We start from the raw sequence: 27,979 nt of genomic DNA on the forward strand, positions 1-27,979 counted from the left end.
TGTTCAGAATGGGGTTTTGAGTTACTACATTTTGGCTACCTGCTTGGAAGAATCCTTATTACACCCAAAATTAGATCTAATAACTGAGCCATAGCAATGCTGTTGCAGATACCTTTAGCATTTATTCTCCTGTGCCTCATAGTTAATAATTTCCACATTAGGAATTTGGTCTAATTATAGTTCACTTTCAGTTCTGCAGCTTTTTACTGATTTACTAGGCAGAGACATGAGGTTGATCCTATTAAACTGAACAGATTATTTTGAGTGTACACTATTTTCCAATTATTACAATTTTTCAGCCACATTGAATACAGTTAGAAGTTTAACTGCTATACCTATAGTCTAAATATGGTAAGTTCACAAAGAGATGATGTGAACGTCAAGAAGATACCTCACATTATACTTTTAGTGGGGTTTTTTTGGGCTTCCTAAAAATATTTTTGGTCCCCCTACACGTTTGACAGCTGTTTATAGATAATGTCTGCAGTTTCTGTTTGAGAGAGATAATTATGACACTTAGCATTGGAAAACTAAGAACGTAAGCAGGTCAGCTATCAGAAGTCTTCAGACTGGAGAGATTCCTGGAGGGGGAGTGGCCCTTTAATCCATCAGCTGAAGCCATCTGGTAGGACACTCATTGCAGAAATGGTTCTGAAATGTTCTAACTCAGCAAGATCACTGAATGTCACAGAATTGACAGACACAGAGCTAAAGGGCCTCTAGCCACCCCCACAACTCCTCTGTACCTTTGCGTCCCTAACACATGACTTGGAACAAATACAGTCTAGGTACAAATATGGCTACCTGAAGTTTATGATCCCTACTCATGGAGCTGCATGAGGACATCACATTTTTTAAAAAGCTGCTTTGGGCACCCCCATTCCTGAGAAGTGTTGTAGCTTGGTTTCCCTTTGCTACATAACGTTTGTAAGACTAACATTTAATAACCATACACAGTTGGGGCATTTTCTATTTTGAGAAATTTATTTGTAGCTTCCTCTTATTTACACTTGGGGACTATTTTTAAGTATTTTTGTTTCTCCATTGCAAGTGAAATCCTTGTTGCTAATCTTTTGCCATATGTAGAATTGTTCACTTGTTTTCAAGCAGGTAGTTCAATATCTGTAATTCTTGAATTCTTTTCAGCTAGCACGATGCTAGGTGTCCCTCACTGCTTATTAATTGTAGGAGATCGATGCATCAGTGTGCAAAGTGGGGGTTGGTCACTAGCACCTAACTCAAAGTGTGATTATAGCTATCTTTCCACTTTTTTTTTTTTTCTTTTTTTGAGACAGGGTCTCACTCTGTCACCCAGGCTAGAGTGCAGTGGCATAATCTCAGCTTACTGCAGCCTCGACCTCCTGGGCTCAAGCGATCCTGCTACCTCAGCCTCCCAAATAGCACATGCCACTCCACTGAGCTAATTTTTCTATTTTTTGCAGAGACAGGGTTTTGCCATGTTGCCTAGGTTATTCTCAATTCCTGAGCTCAAGCCTGCCTCAGCCTCCCAAAGGGCTGGGATTATAGGTGTGAGCCACCATGCCTGGCCATCACTAATCTTCAAGGTTAATATTTGGAGGATCCATCCAGAGTCCAAAGGTTGTTAATACTCTTTCCAGATAGGGTGCCACCTTGTTTACATTACAGTCATAAATCCAATGACAATGCTAATGGAGTTCTAAATGATATTACTAGCAGGAAATGACTGTTTTAGTTGCAGCTTCAGTAATAAACTGCCATAGGAACAAGTTGGAAAGTAGGGGGGGGAAAATGTGAACATGAAAATGTCAAGTCGTATGTATTACACAAGTGGTATTACTTTAAAAACTTTATCTCCTTTTTGAGATGGAGTATTGATTTATTTAAAAAAGGTCTCTCCCCATTTCACAGTTTTTTGTTTTTTGTTTTTTGTTTTTTGACAGAGTCTCACTTCTCTCACCCTGTTGTCCAGGCTGGAGTGCAGTGGTATGATCTCAGCTCACTGCAACCTCAGCCTCCAAGTAACTGGGACTATAAGCACACATCACCACACCCAGCCAATTTTTTTGAATTTTTAATAGGGTTTCAGTATGTTGGCCAGGCTGGTTGAACTCCTGACCTCAAGCGATCCACCCACCTCGGCCTCCTGAAGTGCTGGGATTACCTGAGCCATGGTGCCCAGCCCATTTCACAGTACTTTTTATTTAACCCTATCATGCTAGGGCACTATGCAATATATGGCTGTTTCATTTTCCTTTTGTCTCTTTTTCCCAGGTGGTCTTCGAGGGATAGCACGAGGTGGTCTGACAGGACTAACACTTACCAGCCTCTATGCACTATATAATAACTGGGAGCACATGAAAGGCTCCTTGCTCCAACAGTCACTCTGAAGATTTTGCCAACTCATGAATGGAGGACACTTAGTATCTAGATCATTTTATAAGACAGTCTGGAGTTATCCTCTCTCTCCTACCTACAATTAGTTTGAAAAATTGGAGATTTTGATTTGCTGTGATGAAAATCCTGGATGGTTGACCAAGACTGGCACTTGTTCCAGCCATTAGTGAGTTGAAGCCAAAGGCCTTTGGTGACTCACTGAGAACCATGGTTCTCTTCTCCTCTGGAGAAGATCTTGCACATATCTCTTCTCCTCCCCCATGAACTAGAAAACCACTTACTCCCAGAATTCAGGTCATGCTTGTCAGTACTATATCACCAAGTCTGTTCATTTAATGATCCAAAACTGTAATGTTGCACTGTATTCCAAATAAAGGGTAAAAACAGAACTAAAGTTGTAACTCCAACACAGAAACATAGTTGTCTCAATTTAAAAGTATCTACCTTGGTATAAAGTGAAAGGTACTCTCAGCATTTTCTGTCCCAATTGAGGCAAAACAACATCTTCATGTTTGTGTTGAAATGAGCTACTGGTGGCTGGGTGCGGTGGCTCACGCCTGTAATCCCAATACTATGGGAGGCCAAGGCAGGAGGATCACCTGAGGTCAGGAGTTTGAAGATCAGCCTGGCCAACATGGCAAAACCTTGTCTCTACTAATAAAATACAATAATCAGCCAGGTGTGGTGGGCGTGCCCCTGTAACCCCAGCTACTCAGGAGGTTGAGGCTGGAGAATCGCTTGAACCCAGGAGGCGGAGGTTGCAGTGAGCCCAGATGATGCCACTGCACTCCAGCGCAGGCAACAGTGAGACTCCATTTCAAAAAAAGAAATAAGCTACTGGTGGCATTCACCAATAGAGCTGATGCTAAACCACCTCAAGGTATTTCAGGTTAACCATTAGACTAGCATACTAGAACAATCTTTCCAATGATCCTGCTTCATTCCATACATATTAACGCCTCACTAGGAATAAATCAGAGCTAGGTTTTGGTTTTTTTTTTTCGAGACAGGGTCTCACTCTTGTTGCCCAGGCTGGAGTGCAGTGGCGCGATCTCAGCTCACTGCAACCTCCACCTCCTGGGTTCAAATAATTCTCCTGCCTCAGCCTCCCAAGTAGCTGGGATTACAGGCACTTGTCACCGTGCCCAGCTAATTTTTGTATTTTCAGTAGAGGCGGGGTTTCACCATCTTTGTCAGGGTGGTCTCAAACTCCTGACCTCAGGTGATCCACCCACCTCGGCCTCCCAGAGTGCTGGGATTACAGGCGTGAGCCACCGTGCCTGACCAAGAGCTAGATGTTTTTTTCAAGGAAGCCTTGGGAAAACCAAAGGACATAAGGCCAAGCTGTTTAGTTTGAGTTTGTTTTCTCATCCACAGTATGAAGTTAATCATGTATAACTGCACTACAGGTTACACACATAAATATTACTGTATTAAATACCGGGTGGCTATATGATTGGAGAAAGTAAACTAGGGCCTTTTTGGATGCATCTAGTAAGAGGAATCCAGTAGAAAGGCACTGAGTCTTAGCTGAAGTCCCGTAGGTTTTTTTTTAATAGATACGAATAGTTTTCATAAAAGACTGAAAATGGAGGTTAATATACCTATTGTTTTCTAATTTTTCATAAAATACACTGGTTATTTTTATGCTCAAGCTGTTTCTCAGCTGGATTCCTAACCAAAAGTTGCCACATTACATAACACCACACTTTGTGACAAATAGTTTTACAAATAACACGCAACAACTATGGCTGTTATGCTTTTAATGGAGGCAGATACAAAATTCATCAATGCAAAAGAATGTTTCACATACTCATTAACATAGTGATTAATATAAATTATATTTTGACTTGTAAAATACAGTGTGTTTGGCCTCAAAAAAGAAACTACAGAGCTGCAACTCAAGATAACTGGAAAGGCTCCTTACATTGTTTTTGCCCACCACCTTTGTTATAATACTCCTAAAACGATATCTGGAGAGGGAATTAAAAAATAATACAAAGCTCTTTTCAGCTGTGGTTCAAAGAACTCTAGTGAAGCTGTATGGCAATGACATTGTGGGACCATGAAGTTTCCCCAGAAGTATTTCCAATAAGAGGCAGTTAAGAAGCTTAATAGTTTCAAAGTATGGAAAGCAGCAAAGGTATCTTAGAGAAAACATAAACCCACTTTCCTACAGACATTTTAAAGCATGGACGTAACTTTAAGGAGACTGAGAAAACATCAGTAGTTTTCACAAAGCTTCAATGATCACCCCAAGGCACAAGTGTTGAAAACGGCCTGTTCACTAAAACATCACTTTTGGAGGTACAGGTATGCTGTGCTTGCAGTGAAAGGATGACTTTATCACTAGTTAAAAGCACCAGGTGTCAAGCTCAGCTTCCATTTACACAGGATGCACCAATAATCCCTATGATAGTGAATGGTTCAAGTACTATACTACATTTCCAACATGTCTTTTGCCTATTTGCTTAGTCGGTACTTGGGTTCTTTTAAGCCCCATAGGTCTGTAGAATATTTTAAAAGGCTAGAACTACCTCAAAAATAGTCTTGAAATATTACTGAGTCCTTCTAAAAGAGCTCACTGGATATTTTAATAACATTTACAGAAAGACAAAATTTGCAGTAGCTGAGTTTCTTTTAAGAATAATGTAGAACTAACGTGGGCTAAAATGTCAAAAATTGCCAAGATTATTAATACATATTTTGGTAATCACTACTGACCAGGTTAATTTTTTGTGCAAAATACACTATATATTAATAGAACAGGAAAATCATTATTTCAGACCACTAACAGGAGAAAACCCACAGCAAAAGAAGCATCTGTAGGGCAATTAAACATTAGGGAAGTTTACTAGCTTTAGAATACATCAATACACTTCGATTACGGAAATAATTCATTTTTAAACAAGAGTGTTTTAATGTACTTTTAGTAATGACCCAATCTAAGGAGCCTTGGAGGTTTGTGAAAAAGACTATCCACAAAGATGCTGCTTTTCTAGTGTGGGGTGAATTAATACTTCTGTAAGAAGGAGGGAACTGAATCACCTCAGCATGAATAAACAGCATTTTTCTTTTAAACAGTAACTCATAATCTGATGACTCACTTTGCTTTACTAGTTCAAAATTAGGCAGGAGAAGAACTAAGCTAACTGGTCAGACCCAGAAACACAAAGATTTGGCAAGCCGCAGTCATTCAGCTCATGATGTGTGATAATCGGCAGAAAGGCTGCTCAACTCTTGTCCATTCCTTCACATCTGTAAAGAAACGCCCACAGATAAGTTACTTCACTGAAGAATAAAAGCAAATTTTCCCTGCCTTAAAGCTCTGACTCATTTCCCAATATAGGTATACCTTGTTATATTGTATTTTTTACAAATTGAGCGTTTGTGTCATTAACTGTGCCCATTAAAGATGGTAAACTTTTCATCGATAAATGTATGTCCTGAATGCCCACCAAACAGCCTTTCCGCATTTCTCTGCCCTCTCCTCAGGCCTCCCTGGTTCCCTGAGACAAACAAGATTGAAATTAGGCCAATTATTAACCCTACAATTGCATCTAAGTGTTCAACAAAAGGAAGAGTCCCCATCTCTCATTCTATTTAAATCAAAAGCCAGAGCGAGAAAGTCATGTTGAAGGCCAAGAGAGGCTGAAAGCTGGGCAGGCCTTTTGGACCAGCCAAGCTGTGAACACAAAATCAAAGTGTTTTTTTGTTGTTTTTTAGCTTCTCATTCTCTGGCTGAAAAGTTCTTGAAAAAAACGAAGTGCTACTCCAGTGAACAGATGAATGATTTAAAAAGAACAGCCTTATTTCTGATATGGAGAAAGTTTTAGTGGTCTCGATAGATCAAACTAGCCACAACATTCCCTTAGGCCAAAGCCTAACCCGAGTAAGGCCCTAATTCTCTTCAATTTTATGAAGGCTGAGAGAGGTGAGGAACCAGAAGTCATGTTTGAAGCTAGCAGTGGTTGGTTCATGAGGTTTAAGGAAAGAAGCCATCTCCATAGCAAAAATGCAGCGTGAAGTGGCATGTTAACCAGAATAGCCAAGATCATAAATGAAAGTAGCTACAATATTTTCAGTGTAGACAAAAACAACTTCCTATTGCAAGAAGTAGTCATCTAGAACTCGTAGCTAGAGAGATAAGTCAATGCCTGGCTTCAAAGGACAGACTGACTCTCTTGTTAGGGACTAACACAGTCAGTGACTTTTTTTTTTTTCTTTGGAGACAGGGTGTCACTCTGTCAACCAGGCAAGACTGCAGCAGAGCTATCATAACACATTGCAGTCTTGACCTCCCAGATGCAAGATTCTCTCACCTCAGCCTCCTGAGTAGCTGGGACAATAGGCACGCTCCACCATACCCAGGTAATTTGTTAATTTTTGTACAGAGGGTCTCTGTATGTTGCCCAGGCTGGTCTTGAACTCCTGGGATCAAGCAGTCTTCCTACCTCCGCCTCCCAAAGTGCTGGAATTGCAGGCCTGAGCCACTGCACTGGCGGCTAAGTTGAAGCCAGTGCTCAATTACTATTCCAAAAATCCTAGGGCCCTTAAGAATTACGCTAAATCTGGCCAGGCGCGGTGGCTCACGCCTGTAATCCCAGCACTTTGGGAGGCCGAGGCAGGTGGATCACGAGGTCAGGAGATTGAGACCATCCTGGCTAACATGCTGAAACCCCATCTCTACTAAAAAACAAAAAAATTAGTAGTCCCAGCTACTTGGGAGGCTGAGGCAGGAGAATGGTGTGAACCCAAGAGGCAGAGCTTGCAGTGAGCCAAGATGGAGCCACTGCACTCCAGCCTGGGTGACAGAGACTCTGTCTCAAAAATAATAATAATAATAATTATGCTAAATCTACTCTGCCTGTGCTCCAGAAATGGAACAAAGCTTGGATGACAGTACACCTGTTCACAGCATGGTTTACTGAATCTTTTAAGCCCTCTGTTGAGAACTACTGTTCAGAAAAAACATTCCTTTCAAAATACTACGCCCATTGACAGTGCACCTGGTCACCCAAAAGCTCTGATGGAGATGCAGAAGGAGATTAATGTTTTCATGTTTGCTAATAAAACACCCATTCTGCAGCCTATGGATCAAAGAGTAATTTCAACTTTCAAGAATTATTTAAGAAATACATTTTTTAAGGCCCTAGCTGTGTAGGTTCCTCTGATAGATCTGGGCAAAGTAAACTGAAAACCTGGAAAGGATTCACCATTCTGGATGCCACTAAGACCATTCATGATTCATGAGAGGAAGTCAAAACATCAACATTAACAGGAGTTTGGAAGAAACAGATTCCCACCCTCATGGATGGCTTGGAGGAATTCAAGACTTCAGTGGAGGAAGTAACTGCAGGTGTGGTGGAAACAACAAGAGAAGTAGAATTAGAAGTGGAGCCTGAATGTGTGACTGAAATGCTGCCATCTCATGATCAAACTTAAACGGATGAGCTGCTTATGGATGAGCAAAGAAAGTAATTTCTTGAGATAGAATCTACTCCTGGAGAAGATGCTGTGTATTGTTGAAGTGACAACAAAGGATTTAGAATATTACATAAACTTAGTTGATAAAGAGCAACATGATTTGACTCCAATTTTGAAAGTTCTACTGTGGACAAAATGCTATCACACAGCATCACATGTTACAGAGAAGTATTTCATAAAAGGAAAAGTCAACTGATGCAGGAAACTTCATTATCTTATTTAAAGAAATTGACACAGCCATCCCAACCTTCAAACAGCTACCATCCTAATCAGTCAGCAGCAATCAACATCAAGGCAAGACTCTCCAACAGCAAAAAGATTGTGTAAATGGCTCAGATGACCTTCAGCACTTTGTAGTAATAAAATACTTTTTAATTGAGGTATATACATTGTTTTCTTCTTAAGACATGATGTTATTACAGACGTAACAAACGTATATACAACTTTTATATGCAATGGGAAACGGAAGTATTTGTGTAGCTCACTTTATTGGGATATTTGCTTTATTGCAGTGGCCTGGAACCAAACCCACCTTCAAGGTAGGTCTATAAGCTATTAGAATCCACATGGGATTTGAAAATTCCCAACGGTTACATCTTGAAAGTTCCCTTTGAAGTATGCCTAGTTAGTTCATAAAGCAAATTCAATTAAAACACATGAACTTTTTATGAGCTCCCCCGTCCCACCCTCACTTGCCTAATATACATACTATTAAAAGGGATATGGTTCAATGAGCCAAGTATGACTTCATATGTAAGACAAAACATTTATTTTATAACTAGCTATAAGCTAATTTTCACACTGGTAGCATGTACCCACCTGTAGAGGAGTTCGATATAACCACTTCTCTTTATCAACTTTAAGTTGCATACAGGCAAAGAGATCACAAACTGCAGGGAGGCCATAATGGTCTGGGGGGAAGTTATGTTCTTCCTGTAGAGGTGAATTAAGTAATACTTCCTGCAATAAAAGAAAAGAGTAGGTTGCTTCATGAAAACTAGGAGGCATGAGACCAACTTATCTTTCAAATAGGGTCTACAGAGAATAATTTAAATGTTGGCCATTCTCTCTAACAACCAAAAACAAAGGTGACAATTGTTATTTCTACCCCAAATATTTTCCATAAATAGCAATAAAACAGGCTAGATTATTTTCTTTCCTGAAGGATGGGGCCTAGGCCTGGAAAACACAAAAAATTCATAAATCCTCCATTCCAAATTTAGTATTTAACATATTTAAGGATCTGGCCAGTTTGGAAGGTTTGGGATTATGAAATATAAAACTCCAGGCCAGGTGTGGTGGATGACGCCTGTAATCCCAGCAGTTTAAGAGGCCGAGACGGGCAGATCGCTTGAGCTCAGGAGTTCAGGAGACCAACCCCGGGCCAAAACCCCATCTCTACCAAAAATACAAAAAATTAGCCAGGCATGGTGGTGCATGCCTACAGTCCCAGCTACACAGGAGGCTGTAGTGCAGGCAGGGGGATGGCTGGAGCCTGAGAAGGGGAGGTTGCAATGAGCTGAGACTGCACCACTGCACTCCAGCCTGGGTGACAGAGACTCCACCATCTCAAAATAAATGAATAAATAAATAAAACTCAAACAGTGCTATTTTGATGTTTATGCTCACCTGGGCCTTCTTTCGAAGCAGCCACTTGTCTTCTTCAGAGGATAACTGGCTGAGGTTGCCCATCTTCTTTCCTGGCAGGACCCAGTCAGCTGTGTTAAAGGAACACCAGGAAGTGTTCATGGGGCTTTTAAACTTTTGTTTGCCATCTCTGTCTTCAGTACTAGGCACTTCCTTGGGACTTCTTTCTTTGTATGGGGTCCTGATAAGCCACTCCGACAAGGGGCTGTTCTTTATGACTTGGAAGGAATCAGCAATTCTAGAAGGAATCATTGCCTTTGGTGCTTTAGTTTGTTCTATTACTTCTTTTCTAGAAGGACAGAGCCACATATTCAGGGAATCTTTATGCTTCTCAGGCTCAGGTTTGGGTTCCACAGGCATCCCATTTTTATCCTTTCCTTCTTTCTTCAGAAGCCATTTATACAGAGCCTCCTTCTCACAATTCTCATCACACACACACTCTGCAAAGCTTGTGCAGGGCTCATTGGCTCTGCACACTTCTTCTACCTTACACGGGTCCTGATGGTTCTGGACAAGCCAATCCTCTGTAACCACGCTGGGGGTGGACAACTGTTTCTTGGTCTCCAAGTGGTCATTCAGGCACTTCAGATTGCCCAGGTTTTCAATCTCCACACCTTTGGGCTGGTTTCCCTGACAGTTGGTACAGGAGTCAGTCTTGACAAGCCAATCATTCACATTATAGGACTGGAACAAGAGCTTAAACTTCTCACTGGTTTCACGACTGTCATTCTCAGGCTTCCGTAGCTTATGGGATTCCTGGGGAGTCACTAGCCAATCTGATAGGTCCATCTCATCTTGATCAGGAAGCTCTTGATCTCCAACCTTTTCCATTTCAGTGGAGAAAGAACTAGTAGTGGAATGGCTGTTACACTTTTGATAACTTGGTTTTTCACTCTTGAGGAGCCAGTTTTCTAAGCCCTTTAGGTTTCCCCAGACATTACTGAAGAAATTGCAGGCTCTGGGAGAAGTCTACACAAAAAGTACACAGTATTAGTTTGCCAGAACAATTATGACTGCTTGGGAGATTCTGTCTGCACTTTTTTTTTTTTTTTTTGAAACGAACTCTTGCTCTGTCACCCAGGCTGGAGTGCAGTGGCGCAATCTCAGCTCACTGCAAGTTCTGCCTCCCAGGTTCACGCCATTCTCCTGAAGTAGCTGGGACTACAGGTGCCCAACACCACGCCCGGCTAGTTCATCAAATTCTTGAGCCCCTACTGCATGCCAGATGCTAAACTGGTTTTTGTTTTGTTTTGTTTTGTTATTTTTTTGAGACAGAATTTCACTCTGTCACCCAGGCTGGAGTGCAGTGGGGGCAATTTTGGCTCACTGCAGCCTCCACCTCCCAGGTTCAAGCAATTCTGCAACCAAAAACTTAACAATGACACATACTACTACTAATTAGTAACTAACCCCACCTACTGCTGCGTCTACTGTAGAAACAATAAAAGCAGCAACAGACCTGACTGTTCTCCAAGGTCTGCTTTTGGGTGAGCCAGTCGTGGGGGTCGGTGCTATGTATGTAAGGAGCCTGATGACCACTGGCAGGTTTGCTTCCAAGGAGCCATTCACTGAGAGGGACAGCTACAATACCGGATGCTGACTTCTGTTAATCATATAACAAGGAATGTCAAATGCAGTAGAAAGTTCACCAGAAAAGGAGAAGAGCCACTCTCTAATCTTGGCTTGCCACTGACCCTGGGCAAGTCTTGTGCCTTCCCAGAGCCTCAATTTTCACAATTATAAAACAAGAGACATAGCTGATCTCTAGGGCTCTTCTCAACTAAAACATCTAGAATCTTTATTCACATTGCCATTCCTTTAGAAATAAATCATCTCTACAAATTATAAACAGGATCCCTCACAGAGAACCAGTATCAGTAAGACAGCTAATGATAATTTCCTGTGAACTATTGATAATTACTTTGTCTGTTAACCCCAGCAAGATATCTAAATTTCTATTTGGCATTAGATCGCAAGGGAAGCATTCAATTTCATAAACTAACTCATTGCCACTGGTGCCTTTTTACAAATAGTAGTATTTTTTTAAAGCTATATAAAACGCAAAGGAAATATAAGCCAAGCAATGACTTAATTACCAAAAACAAAATGGTATTTTACCTGCTCTGGCATTGGGATATAGCCTCTCTTCTCCAGGAAGGGCCCAATATTTGATGAACTAGCATGAGCCATCAAGTGCTCAGGAATTTGCTATGAAATGAGATAATTTAATCATGTTATTTATGCTATGCTGCCAAAAAAGTGAAATTATAATTCCAAATTTCAAAAATGTTAAAGCATTAATATTTCATTAGAAATATTGTTGACACTAAATTCCATGACTTACAAAGTAGTTATCAAATTTGAGAATACTCTACCACATAACTATTATATAAAAAATCTTCACCAGAATTGGTTGTATTACCACTTTTAACAAGACCCAAATGTTTGGTTCTTTATTAAAAACTATTCAAGCCATAAATTTTACAAAAAATATATCAGAAGTATTTGGAGAGATACATGAGGCATTCCAAAAGAGTATCACTGAGTCTGTACTACACTCCAAGAACTACCAACCTAGGCAACTTAAGCAGAACATGACTTTTTTTTTTTTAGGCGGAGTCTCACTCTGTCGCCCAGGTTAGAATGCAGTGGCGTGATCTCAGCTCACTGCAACCTCCGCCTCCCGGGTTCAAGCGAATCTCCTGCCTCAGCCTTCCAAATAGCTGGGATTACAGGCACCCAGTTAATTTTTTAGTATTTTTAATAGAGACAGGTTTTCACCATGTTGGCCAGGCTGGTCTCGAACTTCTGACCTCAAGTGATCCGCCCTCCTCGGCCTCCTAAAGTGCTAGGATTACAGGCATGAGCCACCACGCCCAGCTGAGAACATGAAATTTTTGAAACTAATCAAATTCTCAAGAAAGTCACTACTCATAGTAATTTTTTTTAAGACCAGCTGTGATGCCACAGATATGAGAAGTGCCCAATGAAGCATATGCGATTACTCACAATGGTTTTGAGAGACCCAAATGTGGTGATGGTCTGGCGCAGAGCAGCTGTGTCAGCTTCAAAGAGCAGGACGGTTGAATCTTCAGGCTTAAGGGTCAAACTGCCCAGTCTGGGGAAGAAAAACAAAATTGGCTATTTTTAAGGAATATCTATTTCATCAACTTCACCCAAAACAAAAGTCAAATTGTGAGTAATTTTAAATGATTATACTTCTCTAAGATACTCAACCAAAGGTAGACGGCTTATTCATGTATCAGCAAGTATAATATTAAATACATAAAGCAGAATGATCTTATCCTAGCAACATACAAGTTAAATACAACACATGCAATGAGTTACAAAATTGACTTTCTTTTAGTATACCAAAGTTAAAGAGTCAAAAGTTAAAATAAGCAAAAAGGGTTGTTACCTCTCCAGGCACACAGAGACTTGATTGGCTAGATCTTTGTTTTGGGTACACTCCAGTTGATGAGTAAGACAATTGAATTGGCCCAATAACTAAAAGAAAAATGAAACCATCTAGCCACAATGATACCAAGAGCACCAGATATACTCAAGTTACCAAACAGAACTTGAGATTAAACTTTTATCTGATCTATATTAACACTGCATTACAAGGAAGATACTCTCTGGCAACCAGAAGCCATGCTCAAACCAGTTCTAGCCATGCAGTCACCTTACCCAGTAGAGCTGCTGAGCCTGCTGTTGAAGTGTCTCCTCTTTAAGCTGATAAATAAGGTCCACCTGTTCATACAGCCACACCTCACGGCTTCTAAGACATTCCAGGTGACGGCTTATGCAACTGTGAATCTGAGCTTTGACCTAGGAAACACATACATGTTAGCTTCCTAGTGTTATAATCCCAAAGAATGATGTTTCCTGCAGAATAGTGAGGTTCTTAAACTTTTTTGGGGCGGGGGAGGGCTTGGGGGGAATCACAAATCCTTTTTAATATCCAACGACATCTATGAAGTATCTCCCCAGAAAAAATGCGTATTTTCAAGATTTTGCCTATAATGTCACGGTTTAGTGTTCCAAAGTCCACCCAAGGACCCACTAAAGCCCTATGGACCCCAATTTAAGAATCCCAGCCATAAAGGCATACCTAAACTCTAAAATCCTCCTGCAATACCCATCCTTCTAAGAGGATTAGGTTTAATTTGGGTGTCCTAATCAAAAGAAAATACAAGAATGTACCAGGAAATACTGATCCCCCTCAGTTTTCCACATAATTTAAAAACCTATGGTTTTACAAGTTTATCAGCAGAATAAAGACAGAGTATTAACTTAATAGCTAGCCCCTTATCTCTTTTCTCACCCCACAGAATGAGCAGTCCATTTACAGCAGAACAATTTAGTAAAGAGATGTGCCACCACATGTCAACAGCTAGAAGACCATTAGGGTAGACAATTTAAGTAAAATTATAAACTAATGTTTCTGGAAGCATAAACAGTGATTCAAACAGGGCTAAATATAAAAATCCCAAGGGAAAAAGTCAAAACAGGCCATAAATTATCCATGACAATACACATAAGAAACTATATTTTAAAACACATTTTTTTTTCCTGTTTAATAAAGTTGTGTTTCAAAGTCATGTAATACTTGATCTAACACACACAACAACAAAATACTACTGGAACCAACAACAGATTTCACTCTGGCTTGCCCTAACAGATAGTCATTTACAGAACAATGCCATTAACCAGTTAAAAGATGACGGGGAGGATGCTCAAGTGCATCCTTCATGCAATCAAGAGGACGCAGCTGAGAGGATACTGCTCACTCATTTCATATTTTACTGGTTACAGTGCCTGAGGAATCACACAGAGGAGTAATCAAAAATGCATGCTGAATAGAATTTTCTAGAATGGCACAGGGTCTTCCAGACTCTTCTAGCACCTGCCTTATTTCCCCTTGGGATGAAAGGCACCAGTGTATCAGGCAACTGACTGGGACCAAGTAGACCACGCAAGGCATGGGGTGAAATTTTTTGTTGGCACAGAGAAACCAAGTCCTTGGCCATGCTCTAACCAGCCCTGTGCCAAGAGTCCAGACAAGAGAAGAGAAAAGCACATGTCACACCTCTCGCAAGTTATCTTTAATTTGCTGTTCAGCCCGGAGAACTCCACCAATAGCAAGCTCCAAGTCCCTCCGTGCATCACTACACCTCAACAGGGGTTCTCTATTACTGGAGCTGCCACTCTGGTCTTGGAAGGTATTCATTCTCCTCACTGCTCCTTTAAAAGAAAAAAATATATATAAATAGCACCATAATTACAACCAAAAACCACCTTTCAATCATCCCTCAAATGATCATTCCAGCCAACTCCCATTACTAACTACTTAGATTACTTTCCAACACTGGAGCTAGCACATAAGATACTCTTAATAAATATTGTCTCCTCCCTTCCCTCTACCACTGTTCCTGCCATAAAACTCTAAAATCTACTTTAGTAACACTTTACATGTGAATAGCTATTTCTGGAAAAATACACTAATTGTCCTGAATCAACAGAGCATACAGTGTCCTGAAAAGTTAAAAGAACATTAAAATATAATTTTCTATTTATAACACACATATAGTCATATGAGGTATGTGTTCCTCTTTGTAGATTTAGAGATGAAGACTAAAAGGTACAGCTTATTACTTTGAAAATAAGCTGCAAACAATCAAGTTTAGAATACTGTTTAGAAGACGGAATTTTTAATTTCCCCCTTTACGGTAGAACTTTTTTTTTTATTTAGGAAGAACTTAAGAATTACTTCATAGCTAGGAAGCTCTCAAAAATATAACACAGGGCCGGGCACGGTGGCTCACACCTGTAATTCTAGTACTTTGGGAGGCCAAGGTGGGTGGATCACTTGATCCCACGAGTTCTGGACCAGCCGCGGCAAAATAGCAAGACCTCGTCTCTACAAAATACAAAAATTAGCCACATGTGGTGGTGTGCACCTGTAGTCCCAGCTACTTGGCAGGCTGAGGTGGGAAGATCACCTGAGCCCAGGAGGTCGCAGCTACAGTGAGCTGTGATCACACCACTGCACTCTAGCCTGGGTAAGAGGGTGAAACTCTGTCTCAAAACAACAAAAAAGAATACAACAGATATACAGATACATGTTTTTTATATAGAGAATATATGTAATATATAATATATAAAAGAATGTGCATTATATATAACAGATTATATGTGACAAAATGATTTCATATGATTCTCATATAAAGGAGAAACAGAAATTGGTAAATACAGAGTTCTCTAAAAAGCTTGGGTTTAGGAGCGATAGGAAACAGAAACGGGAAGAACAGCATTAATGATAAAATGAGACTGCAACACAAGAGTGTCAGTAAAGCCATGAAGTAAAACTTGACAAAAGCTACTGGAAGAACAATGACATGATTTTTAAACACTGAGAAAATGACAGCAGTGATTACTAGAGCTCAGAATAGGTTCACTAAGCCCTGTGATACCAGTTATTTCCTTTTGGATTGTTTTACTAAACCAGCAAGTAAAGGTAATGCTGTAGACACCAAGGAATGACAGAAGACTTGTGGCAAAACTGTATGATATCACTGTGGACAAAGTGAATATCAGCTAAAGAGAAGCACAATTAAACTGAATAATAAGATTATTTTTTACAAAATACTCAAAGGATGACAGACTAAGGCCAGTGTGTAAAGTTTTTAGAGGCACATCCCTGTTTTTTCTAATTACTTGTATGAAAACATAGAAGACAAACATTAAAGCTGGAGGTAACATGGGGCTGTGACAGAAGCATTTCCCAAAACAATCTCTACACAGCTGTTCAATCTTACAAAACAAAATGTAAGTTTTTCACTTTAATCAGGGAGGGCAAGGAAAAGAATATTTTCCACCGTTTTTAAAGGGTGGACATCTTTAACTGAAAGTAAATTCTCTATGAATTCACAGTGTGCTGGGTCTGTGGGAAAAAATAACTCACATACTATTTGACTACATTTACCAAAAGTATAGTGTTTGTCACAGGATTAACCTATTCCATGTTTATTAGACTAAATTCAAAACTTATTTCTGAGTAACACGCTTTAGAAGAGGACACTTAGAAAAGGGAAAGAGGCCTCAAAACCATGAAAAACTTCTCCAGGAAGGAAGGCTGTTTAGCCTAGATAAGAGACGTCTCCAGGAGGACATGATTACCATTCTCAAGTATGTGGAGACCTGTCAACTAGAAGAATTAAATTTGTTTGGAACAGACACAAGGGGGTAAAAAAGGTTAATAGGAGGCATGTTAGGCAATAAATAACTTCCTAACTGTCCTGAAAGCAATGACTTTCTCGGAGAAGCCAGCTTTGGGGTGAAAAGTGGCCTACCCAGGGCAGAGTCCTCCAAGTGGCTGACTGTCCATTTGAGACAAAGGAACTTTGCCAGGCCTTGACTGCATCTTTAAGACTAAGTTTAGGGCCAGATGCCTAGCTGAAAGCTGGATAGAGACAAAAGTGGTGAGTTCCTCCCTCAGAAATAATGTATTCTGAGAGAAGTGGGAAGAGCAGCAAAACAAACTTTCTGTCCACTATCTCAGCAAAAGACTCCGATTCAGGAACTAGAGTTTCTATAAGAAACAACAATTCAGGAAATTTTTAAACTTCCCCTTGCTGATTTTGTTTCATCAGTCTCTTTTTCCATAATCATCTCTTAAAAAGAAAGGGTTGCCTTAATTGGACTTCACAGAAATCCCTGTGGAAATTTTTCCAACCCTGGACACACCAACAGTGGTTACCTTGCATCCTCCTTTTGCATGCCATAAGCTGCCTGTGTTAGGCAGAAGCGTTAGTGTGCACTTGGAACTCACTGCAGGGACTATGAAAAATACCTGCATCACACGGGTGAAATGCTGACTCCGATTTGGAGAGCTGGAGTGTGACGGGCTGCTTCACTTTGCACTTAGGTCAGTCATGCAAGACATGTTTAGCAGTCTTTCAAATGTGTTACCCAGCCTTCTTCACCTGTGCCAAATTTCCCACTCTTAGATCCTCACCATTTGTGTGGAATGCCACAATGCCTAGCACAGTGTAAAATTTAATCAATAAAATTGTTGCTTCACAATGTCAAAACTCCAGAATTCCGGAACATACGGGAGACAAACTCAAACACATACAGTGCTGACTGTACTACTAGATTCCTAAAGCAAGTACTCTCAATTCAATCACAAGTATTAATATTACACAGTAAGAGTAGAATATAGCAAGAGTTCACACACTGGACTTTCCCCTTATCAGCTATAGACAGAATGTAGGATGAGATTTAAAAGTTACAAAACTGATTTTTCCACACACAGTTATCACATTTTTTCAAATTAAAAGGAGTGTTATCCTTCAAAAGTCATCTTGAGAACTCATTTGTCAGCCACGAAGAAAACCTGTTTCATTTCTTTATGGTAAGTCCCAGGATGCTTGCCCCTTTGTTGCCTTTGGCTCTCTCTGTCCCTCCTCCTCCCTGTGGCGCAGTTAGAGCACTGTCAGCTTTCAGAGCCCAGATGCCAAGAAAGGAGCTGTGCAAAGGCTTGCCCTTTTGCACTGTGATGAAGAGGAAACCTTCAGAGCTGAAATGAAGAGCCCCAATCATGGGTGAATTCAAATCACAATGAGTTGAAGCCTAAGCCAGCTGTACGAAATGTTACATCCAAAGAGACTGGTATGAGGTAACTAGCTCGCATGGCCATTTTCAACAGTTATTCACCATTTGTTTCAGGTTCAAGAGCCAGAGTGGCAAGCATGACCATCAAGAGATCACTCTGGAGTCTGACAAACCTGAGTTCTGACTGTGTCTCCCAGCTTGAGACCCCTGAGCTAGTAACATAACCTCTCTGGGCCTCAATTTCCTCAGGAAAAAGGGAGACAAGGATGGCAGCTACAAAGGGGCTGCAGTAAGGTTAAAGTGAGACATTATTTGTCTACCAGCACTTAGCCTAGCACCTGCATACCATAAGCCCTCCATATTACAGTGGTTATTATCAGGTTTAGCTGACAGGCTGTGAATAGGATCTGACAGAATCCTTTAGCCATTTATCAGGGCTATGACCTTGCACCATTTGCCCTTGTGGAACCTAACTTCCTAATTCATATGTGAGGAATACAGACTCACAGACTTAGGGGGAAGGAGATGGTGATTATTTAATAAATATTAGATTTCCATCGAGTCTTTCACTATACAGCATAGCAAAAGGCAATCTTTTATTTACTCCAAAAACTCAATAGTCTAAATCCTCTAATATATACCAAGTATGGATACTTTTGACTGTTTTCTTACCTGTAAAAAGAATGGACCAAATCAGCTCTGATCCTAATATTCAAATCAATAAAAGATTACTAAAAATGTCTTTTTATCTTCACCATTATAATCCAAAATATTGCCTTACCATCTTCAAAACAGGACTGCCTTAAACGTCCATGTTTGAGACAACATTAAAAGTTTAAGTGCTTTCTAAAACTTCCCTGCTTCTAGGATCCCTGTCCTAAATTTGGGGGTGGAGGAAATAAAGGAGGAGGAGAGAAACACACATACCCTTCTAACAAATAACAAAACCTGGAGATTCCTCAACAAGGAATTCCTTAAACTATATATGCTATGTTTACACAATGCTTTGCACAAATCTATTTGTAAAGTCTGAAGATCATGGGACCAGAATTGAGCAACTAACCACAAATGAAGCTAAGTCATTACTGTATGGCTTAACCATAAAATTTCCAAAGAGCTATAACTCTTGTGACCCACACAAACTACAATTTAAAGCTGAAAAATAGCTCCTCACAAGCCTCTTTAAAAAAATAAAAAATAAAGCTGAAAAAATCTTGGCCATCTCTTTAATATAACACTCTCATTCTACAGATGAAGCCACAAAAAGCCCAGATAGTTTAAGTGACCCATCTGAAGGGCCACAGCCGGAAGGGGTAAGATTTGGGTTCAGAACACAGTTCCCAAGGTCTAGTCCTGGGTTCTCTCTCCCAGGTGAACTTGTTCTTCCTTTAGTGTATTATCACCCATAAAGTATTTTTATTTGCCAACACTAGAGATTAAAATTAACATTCCAATGGATTACTATTGAAATAACTTCCATTAAGATTTTCGGTCAATTTTCACAGTCCTCAGTAAATTATAACCACAATTATTCAGACTCTTCTGCCTTGGATAACAGAAACAAAAATAAACAGTACTGGTCGAGCGCAGTGGTTCACACCTGTCATCTTAACACTTTGGGAGGCCGAGGTGGGCGAATCACCTGAGGTCGGGAGTTCGAGACCAGCCTGAATAAACAAGGAGAAAGCCCGTCTCTACTAAAAATACAAAATTAGCCGGACGTGGTGGTGCATGCCTGTAATTCCAGCTAATCAGGAGGCTGAGACAGGAGAATCGCTTGAACCAGGGAGGCAGAGGTTGCGGTGGGCCGAAGTCGCAGCCATTGCACTCCAGCCTGGGCAACAGGAGCGAAACTCTGTCTCAAAAAAAAACAAAAAAAAAAAAACAAAAAAAAAACCAAATAAATCAACAGTACCCTTGTATGTCATGATAAGCTCGGAAAAACCAAAACACTGCCAAATACCAATGCAAATGGTTTTGATTCAACGTTTGTATCACAGCCATTCCAGGCTTCATTTGTCTGTAAGAATGAAAGCTCAGACTAGATCATCTCTAACCTCACCTTCCAGCTCTCACATTCTCTGCCCCCCTTGCCACCTGCCCCTCCCCCTCCAAAGACCTCTACTTTTTACTTATTTGCCTGGCATCCTAGTCATTGCTAAAAGGCCAAGCGCAGCATCTATCCACAGGATACCTATGTGTTCTATGAGTACTACACTCGAAATACTAACTGAACAATATGGTTATCTTTGATGAGCCAACCTGCATTAGATCATCTGTAAAGCTTTTAGTTTAAAAAAATTATAAACTAAAAAATAATTTGCAATTTTACCTCGAAACTTTTTTCACTTCACACGTTCTTTCTTCCCTCTTTTTTAGAAAGGTTGTTTTTTATACAACTCATTAACTCAAGGACTATATACATGTTACCCTAGCCCCAGCCCACTTTAAATTCCTTATCAAGACAAGCAGTTTCTGAAATCCAGAACCTGGTTCTCTGTAATCTTTTTTAAACCACACAAACAAACGTTAATATCGCAACAGATTTAAAATAAGGTAATAATAAATTCACTATTGAACATTTTAAGATTTAACACTTCAGAGTTTACTAGGCTCAAATTTGTCCACCTTTACACAAGTAAATGAGAGCAATAAATCCCAGCACATCAATTTTCTAAAGTAGTAACTGAAAACCGACCGCAAGGCGTTTCTAATTCGAAAGCAACATTGACTCATGTGGCTTTCTAGATTTCCCAAAAGCCCTCTCCAAACGGCCTCAGGGGGCCCTCACCCTCGCCCTCGCCCTCGCCCTCGCCCTCGCCCCGGTCGCCGCTTTGCACGCATGCGCGCAGTCAGCCCCGGGGTTCTGGCTCCCGCCCGGCGCCAGCCAGCCTCAAGGGCTCCCGCTACGGCCCCTGGGCTGCCAGACATACCTCACAGGCCAGGTCACCGACGCGCCAGCTGCCCGGCAAACGACAGGCTGCTTTACCGCTGACCCGAGTGCGGAAGGTCCCCGAGCCCGGGCCGCGCCCCGTCAGCGCGTCACACGGCTGCCACCAGCGAACTGGAGCGCTCAAGCCAGGGCCGGGGAGGAGCGGAAAACTCCGCCCACTGTTGCCCTGCTCCCCTCCAGTCTCCGCTGGCGCTCGCGGCCCCCGCGCAGCTCCCTCGCCGCTGGGCCTCTCCGCTAGACGCCTGCTGCCCCCGCCCGGCTTGTCAGGGTAAGGCCAGCTAGAGGGACCTAGGATGGCACCTGGGGCTCCTCTCCAGCCTCTCCTTTCCCCGACTTGCTCCACCCGATAATGGGCTCAACTCAATGAGAATTACATGAACCATAATGAATTATATGAACTAAAATGTTTAGGACAGTGCCTGGCATATAGCACTACCTACCTGTGACTATCATGTTTATGGTACTTCTCGCTTTCCCTTTTCTCTAAGATAATCCTCATAGCCTGCATATGCAATCAGGCCAAAAGATGAAATCTAGACAACGTTGTAACTCTATTACCTTTTAGTCGATTTTTTGAATGTAAAATACTTGCTCTTTTCTATGAATATAAAGCTATTTTTGTTAATAGTAAGAGTAAAGCAAAATCACATGAGAAACACCAAAGGGGAACACTAAAGAACCATTACCCTAAATTAAGTATCCCTTAGATTTCAGATGAACAGAGTGGAAATGCCTGCTTTGTCTGTGATGCATACAATTTCTGGGACCCCAATCCAGGCATTCATTATCAAAAATAAGAAAATTTCTCCCTAATTCCAAATGCCTTCATTGGATAATACATTTCATAAAGACACAAAAAAACTAGACATACTTCTGAATGACTAAAGTTACAATTTTATGGTCCTTTGTACTAATTTACATCAATGGCAACAAAGAAGGAATTCTTAAGTCTATTAAAATATAACTGATGTCAGGAACTTTCATCTATTTTATGTGCCTCTGAAAAACGGCTGGTCACAATGTAAATACAAAGAAACTTTGTTGGCCATCACCTACTTAACTGATGGTCTCTGTTCCCTCTCTAAAAGATCCTGACCAATGCCCCAGCATAGTAAAGTCTTCAGCTACTGTATATTTTCACTGAGTTTCACAGCTATATTCATTTGTGTTTCTCCTCAAGCCAGCTGTAGCCGTTACTATGATGATGTGATTTATTAAATATTACATAAACATAAAAAGACTGAGAAAGAAAATCATAAAAATCTAAAATTCTGCACTCAGACCACTTTACACGTAGATTTTACTCCCTTATGCTTCAGTATTTGATCTTGTGTCTTTATAAAATGTTTAGGTTCTAAAGAGGAAAAATGCATAACGTATTTTACCTCTCTTCTGCTTCAAGAATTTCTATGCTGTCTCAAAACAACAACCATCCATCCCAAGTAGATCATCTCATCTAAAGCAGCATAGCTCTCCCCATTTCCCTACAGGATAAAGTCCAAATTTCTTTTAAAAGCAATAAGGCTCTTGAGTTAGGGTTCTCCAGAGAAATGGACCATTATATAGACAGACATAGATATAGTCATAAAGATATATACAGACATAGATATAAGAGGGGATTTATTAGGGGATCTGGCTCATGTGATTAGGAGGCTGAGATGTCCCATGACAGGCCGTCTGCAAGCTGGAGACCCTGGGATGTCAGTACCATGGCTCAGTCCAAGTGCAAAGGCCTCAGAACCAGGAAAGCAGATGGTGTAAATCTCAGTCTGAAGCCAAAGGCCTGAAAACCCAAGGGACCACTGACACAAGTCCTGAAGCCCAAAGCCTGGGGAGCCTGGAGTTCTACTGTCCAAAGACAGGACAGGAAGAATGTATCCCAGCTCCAGCAGATAGATCTGCCTTTTCAGTGTTTTTGTTTTCTCTGGGCCCCAGCAGATTGGATGGTGCCCACACACACTGAGGTGGATTTCCCCCCACCTAATCCACTCTGATTCATACCCTAATATCCTCTGGAAACAGACACACCTCAAAATAACATTTCACCAGGTTTCTAGGTTTCCTTAATCCAGTCAAGTTGACACCTAAAATTAACCATCACAGCTCTCTATTTCCTAGCCTCACTGTGGCTCTCCTGCTGTCTCCCAGAACAGCTCCTGCACCCTAATCTACTGGACAGCTGTTCTATGCATAGGATAGTTTGGTTTATCTTGTGCAGCTTGGCTATGCCAGCTCTCTCTGCCAGCAATGCCAGTCTCTCCTCTTCTCCCTACCTGTCTGCTTTTCAAGTCACCATCACTAACTACAAAGTCCTTCCTGACAGAGCACCTCATTCCTCAATACTTTTGGCCAGTAGACTTGGCTGCTCCCTCCTGCATGACCACTGTAATCTGTATGGGTTTCCCGCAGGACGCCTGTAACATGTTACCCTATTGTTACATGCCTGCCTCCTTAGCCTGAGGGCTCCATGACAGAAGAAACCATGTCTTATTTATTTAATAGCTTTGTACATCCTAATACTGAGCAGACAGCCTGATAGCGGTACCTTGGCATTACCAACCGTTCACATTCTCTGTGTGCCACTGAATCGACATAAAGAGAAGAATGTACCTGGCATTGTACAATGCTTTGCCCTAAATTCAACAGAGGCCTAAGACATTTTGGACAAACGGATGAATATATGATAAATTAATGTTTAGGTTCAGACTAGCCACAGTAAGTATGGTATAGTTCTGCTTTAAACATAATCAACTTGATGTCCCACTAAGGCCTGTATTAACGCAGGAAGGTTTTTTCAGAGAAAGAAGATGTTTCTAGCACAACTATTACTTTTGGGATTTTTTCAAACAAGACAAGGCTGGCAAGGGTGTTGCCACTGAAAGTATGATCCCAGAATAAGTGCTGAGATAGTATCTTTCCTGCTAAGCTCAGCTTCGTGGATTCACACAAACAGCAGCAAGACTGTGGTTTAAAGGGGACACATTTACTGTATTTTACAGCCAACTCTGAATTTTTTCTTCAGAGTTGGCGGTACCACAGAAATTCTAACTGAATTTCAAGTTGAATATTGGGGGGATGATATTCAACTTGAAACTTCTTGCCATAATATAGTGAAGGATAGGAAAACATGTTACTTACCTACTATCACAGTAATAATGCCATTTTATCCTGATTTTATATGGCAAACGTTTTGTGGTTCTCCCTATAGAAGCCAACAAGTGATAAAATATTAGTATTTTCCCTCCTCTAAAGCCTGGAGGACTAGCAATAATGCCAAAATAAAGCTCAAAACACACCTGAGATTATCTTCTTTTGAAAGCTGTAATTGTCTCAGTATTTAAAGACTTAACTTCTCACCCATGACCAAACTGACAACAAAACCTTTTAACTTATTTTGTGAGCTACTCACTACTTCACTGAACCAAACTGTCATATTTGTAGAGCATTTAGGTAATGCTGCATAAGAGGCATATTAAGCCCCAAAGGTGTCCCCAAACACACTGCTAACCCCAAAGAGGAACATCTTGATTAATTAAGTCAAGCAAAATTAGGGATGACAACTTGGGATAAGAATGACTAAGAGTGTACAGTCATTCATATCAGAAGTTAAGTACTGCAATGTTATGATTTAACAATCAAAGAAGATAAGCTAAGAAGGACAATATGGCAGCTCCTCTAACTGACATGCATGGAGATAGTATAATGCCTACTAGCTAGAGCAACAGTGGTCAACTGGACCCCCATTCCAGCCTAGACCGCCATATCATGTGCGTTCTATGTTGAAGCAATGTGTCCAGACATAATTACATGAAAACAAAGTCAAAATGAAAACCTTGGATGAAAATTTTAAAAGGACTAAAAAATAGCAAGAAGAGTAATAAAAAATGTCATGGCCTTCTACAGTTCTTCCATGAAACTGAACTTAACCCAATGCATACATATTGGTTGGGTGGTCTGTTACAGACATTTTAGGCTTTCCTTTGCAACCTAACCAGTATGTGAACAGAGGCAGTGAATTCACTGCTGATTTCAGTAATGCTTGAGAAAGTGCTCTCTGAACCAGCAGCACATTCCACTGTATATCCTCAAGAGTGACAAATCTTCATTTTCTGAGGCTAGGTATACTTTGTTGGAAAGATCTGATGACTAGTATATGTAAAGCACTTAAAATAGTGCCTGATGCACGTAAGAGCTATATAAGTATTAGCTATTTTTATTACTTTTTGTCAAAGAACAGGATATAACAAAGACAGACATAAAGTTCATCAATTTCATTACCATCATCTCTCTCTAGGACTCCTGCAGAAACCTCATGACTGCTACCTACTCTTCCCCTCTACCCCTACTCTTCTCCTCCTGCTGCTCCTTTAGCATAACAAGGATGCTTCTTCCTCAGAGCCCTTGCACTTTCCTCCAGGTATCAAGCCCAGGCCTTAACTTCCTCCAGGTGTCTGCTCAGAGGTCATCTTCTCAGTGAGGCCATTCCTCACCATCTTTTATTTTTAAAAGTCTTGCCTCCACTCCCCCTCAATATGCTTTATCACTGTCCATAGTACTAACCACAATCTGGCACGTAGCAACCATTTATTTTCTGATCTCCCTTCAGAAAACGTACTATAAGGTAAGTTCCACATGGCGGGGACTTGTCTTTTTGTTCACTGTTGTATAGTAGGTATTCAATAATTAATTACTGAGTAAATAAATTCAGTAAGTATTTACATCTAGTCTACTATGTGCCAAGCCTTTTTTTAAAAACTCATTATCTCAATTAGCACTCACAAACCATTAAAGGGGCTATTATCATCACAATTAAAAAAAAAAAAAAGCAGACTTGACAAGGTTAAATATATTACCTACAGTCACAAACTTCCAAGTAGAAGAGCCAAGATTTAATCCCAGATCTGAGTCCAAAGTCCCTAACCATACCGAGTATGTTGAAGGAATCATTAAGTATTAAGGTATTATGTATTCATCCAACAACTATTTATGGAGTACCTCAACTGCCACTACTGTGATAGTCCCTGAGAACACAATGGTGAACTTGCCACCTAGAGGAGAACTCGTGTCACCGATTTGCCAACAAAGCAGAAAATACTAATTCTTTGAAATAAGAGACAGAGTTCAAAGTCCATCAGCAGCAGCAATGACTGGCACTGAATGCTAACACTATGTGAGGGAAAGTATTATAAAACACTAACTTAGGGACTCTCAAACCGGGGGAGGGATATGTGTCAGGATATACTATGGAGTTTTATGAAACCCCTACACGGGCTCCTGAGATTCTGGCACAGCTATGCTGATTTAATAAAAACAGGGGTCAGGGGTATCATGTAGTTCTAAAATACCTTCTCCGCCTTTGAGAAGGACATCTTCCTTTCCTTCAATAGCTCAACGTGTTTTTTCTATTTCCGAAATGCCTGTTTGCACAAAGGTAATAATGTGATTGTAGAGATTTATTTAGATAAAAAGTATCACAAAACTTTCCAAGAGTAGGATTTTCCTCAGAGACCCAAGGACAAAGGCTCCCTGGAAGGGAGGGAAGGAGAAAGTGAAAGGAATGTTATTGTGCTGGACCCCCCATTATCTCATTTACTTATCTGAACAAATCTGCAAGCTAGCAAATCTTCAAATGAGAAAACCAAGTAAATTGCCTAAGCCACAAGGCAGCAAATGAATCTCCCTCCATTGCATCATTAGGGTAAGCCTTTCTCAAACGGTCTCATGTACTTTAAAGTCTGGAAATGTCACAGTAGGATCTCAGTACAGAAATGGGCCAACTATGACTTCCTGTGCCATCCTCATTCCAATAAGTAACTCAAGAGTCTCTGTAAACTTAGTTCCAAATTACCAAGTGCGTGGTGGAAAGCTAAGTCCATCCAAAAGGCAGTTACTATGGTGAACCCGACCCTGATTAGATAGACACAAAAAGGCACAGTTAAAAGGAAAAAAGCTCTGCCTGTGGGTTCAGATAAATTCTAGCACTCTGACTTCTGTCATTCTACTTCTGCCATTCTTGATGGCATCATTCCACATTAAATCCCGTGCCACGTAAGCTTATGATTATTGTTGTTCCCAACACGAGAATTTAGTTCCATGAGAATTAGGAGTGTGTCCATTTTCTTCATTGCTATCCTCAACATCCTGAACATACAGGCACCAAATAAATGATTGTTGGTGGATGAACCAATGAATGAGCAAGCCTCACTCTTCTCATCTGTAAAACAGAGATAATCAAGCTACTTTTCGGGATTATTGGGAGAACTAAATGTGACGGTATGTGTTTAGCACACAGAGGGCCAAAAAAAAAAAAACAAAAACAAAAAAAAACCCCAATATCTTATTTGTATTTCCACCTGACAAGCTAGAAATGGATTGTGTTCTGGGCTGGTTCGGCAAAACAGACCTTGCCACGCCCCAGATCCAGGCAAGAGGCGAGAGAAATAGGAAACTTGGAGCTGTCACACCTAAAGCCAGGGGAAGGCCGGCGGGGAGCAGGAGGTTTCTGGGCCGGGAATGAGGAGGGTCGGGGAGGAAAAGGCAGGCCCGGAGCCCGGCGTGTAGCGGGAAGGGGAGAAGGCAGGCCCGGGCCCGGCGTGTGGAGGGAAGGGGAGAAGGCAGGCCGGGACCGGCGGGCAGGCAGGAAGAGGTGCCTGGGCCTGGCGTGTGGAGGGAAGGGGAGGAGAAGGCAGGCCGGGCCCGGTGTCGGTCAGGTCGGGAAGGGGACGGACAAGCCCGGGGCCAGCGATCATCCAGCCTCCACCCGGCCCACGGCGTTCTTACCAGGTCCGAGTGCCTCTCCGCGCGATCCGAGGAGACCTTGGGTGGACTGAGACACGGCCCCACACTAACCTAGGTCCCAAAAGGCAGAGTTCTCGCGACAACGCAATCTTCCTCTCA

General features: G+C 41.1%; 2 protein-coding genes across 16 annotated transcripts in view; one reads left to right on the plus strand and one right to left on the minus strand.

Annotated features, from left to right (window-relative positions):
• Nucleotides 1-2,765, plus strand: part of LOC102143204 (mitochondrial import inner membrane translocase subunit Tim23) — a 31,798-nt gene extending 29,033 nt beyond the window's left edge. Inside the window, exon 7 of the mRNA XM_005565127.5 lies at nt 2,254-2,765. Within this exon, the coding sequence (XP_005565184.1) occupies nt 2,254-2,369 (116 nt within the window). The 3' untranslated portion in view covers nt 2,370-2,765. The remainder of the gene's footprint in view (nt 1-2,253) is intronic.
• Nucleotides 2,766-4,124: 1,359 nt separating this feature from the next.
• NCOA4 (nuclear receptor coactivator 4) lies at nt 4,125-27,945 on the minus strand. Of its 15 annotated transcripts, XM_045399864.3 has the most exons (12): nt 27,863-27,945; nt 26,428-26,499; nt 24,221-24,284; nt 14,603-14,757; nt 13,201-13,341; nt 12,929-13,017; nt 12,520-12,628; nt 11,629-11,718; nt 10,970-11,113; nt 9,493-10,479; nt 8,683-8,823; nt 4,125-5,634 (listed from the first exon to the last, which is right to left on the minus strand). In XM_045399864.3, the coding sequence occupies exons 4-12, from the start codon at nt 14,741-14,743 to the stop codon at nt 5,629-5,631; spliced, it is 1,848 nt and encodes a 615-aa protein (XP_045255799.2). In that variant the 5' UTR covers nt 14,744-14,757; nt 24,221-24,284; nt 26,428-26,499; nt 27,863-27,945; the 3' UTR covers nt 4,125-5,628. The 15 variants fall into 15 exon arrangements, with proteins under 15 accessions (XP_045255799.2, XP_045255798.2, XP_045255800.2 ...); XM_045399863.3 differs by lacking the exon at nt 26,428-26,499; XM_045399865.3 differs by lacking the exon at nt 24,221-24,284.
• Nucleotides 27,946-27,979: the final 34 nt, after the last annotated feature.

This window comes from Macaca fascicularis, chromosome 9, assembly GCF_037993035.2.
Source record: "Macaca fascicularis isolate 582-1 chromosome 9, T2T-MFA8v1.1".
Taxonomy (NCBI): Eukaryota; Metazoa; Chordata; class Mammalia; order Primates; family Cercopithecidae; genus Macaca; species Macaca fascicularis.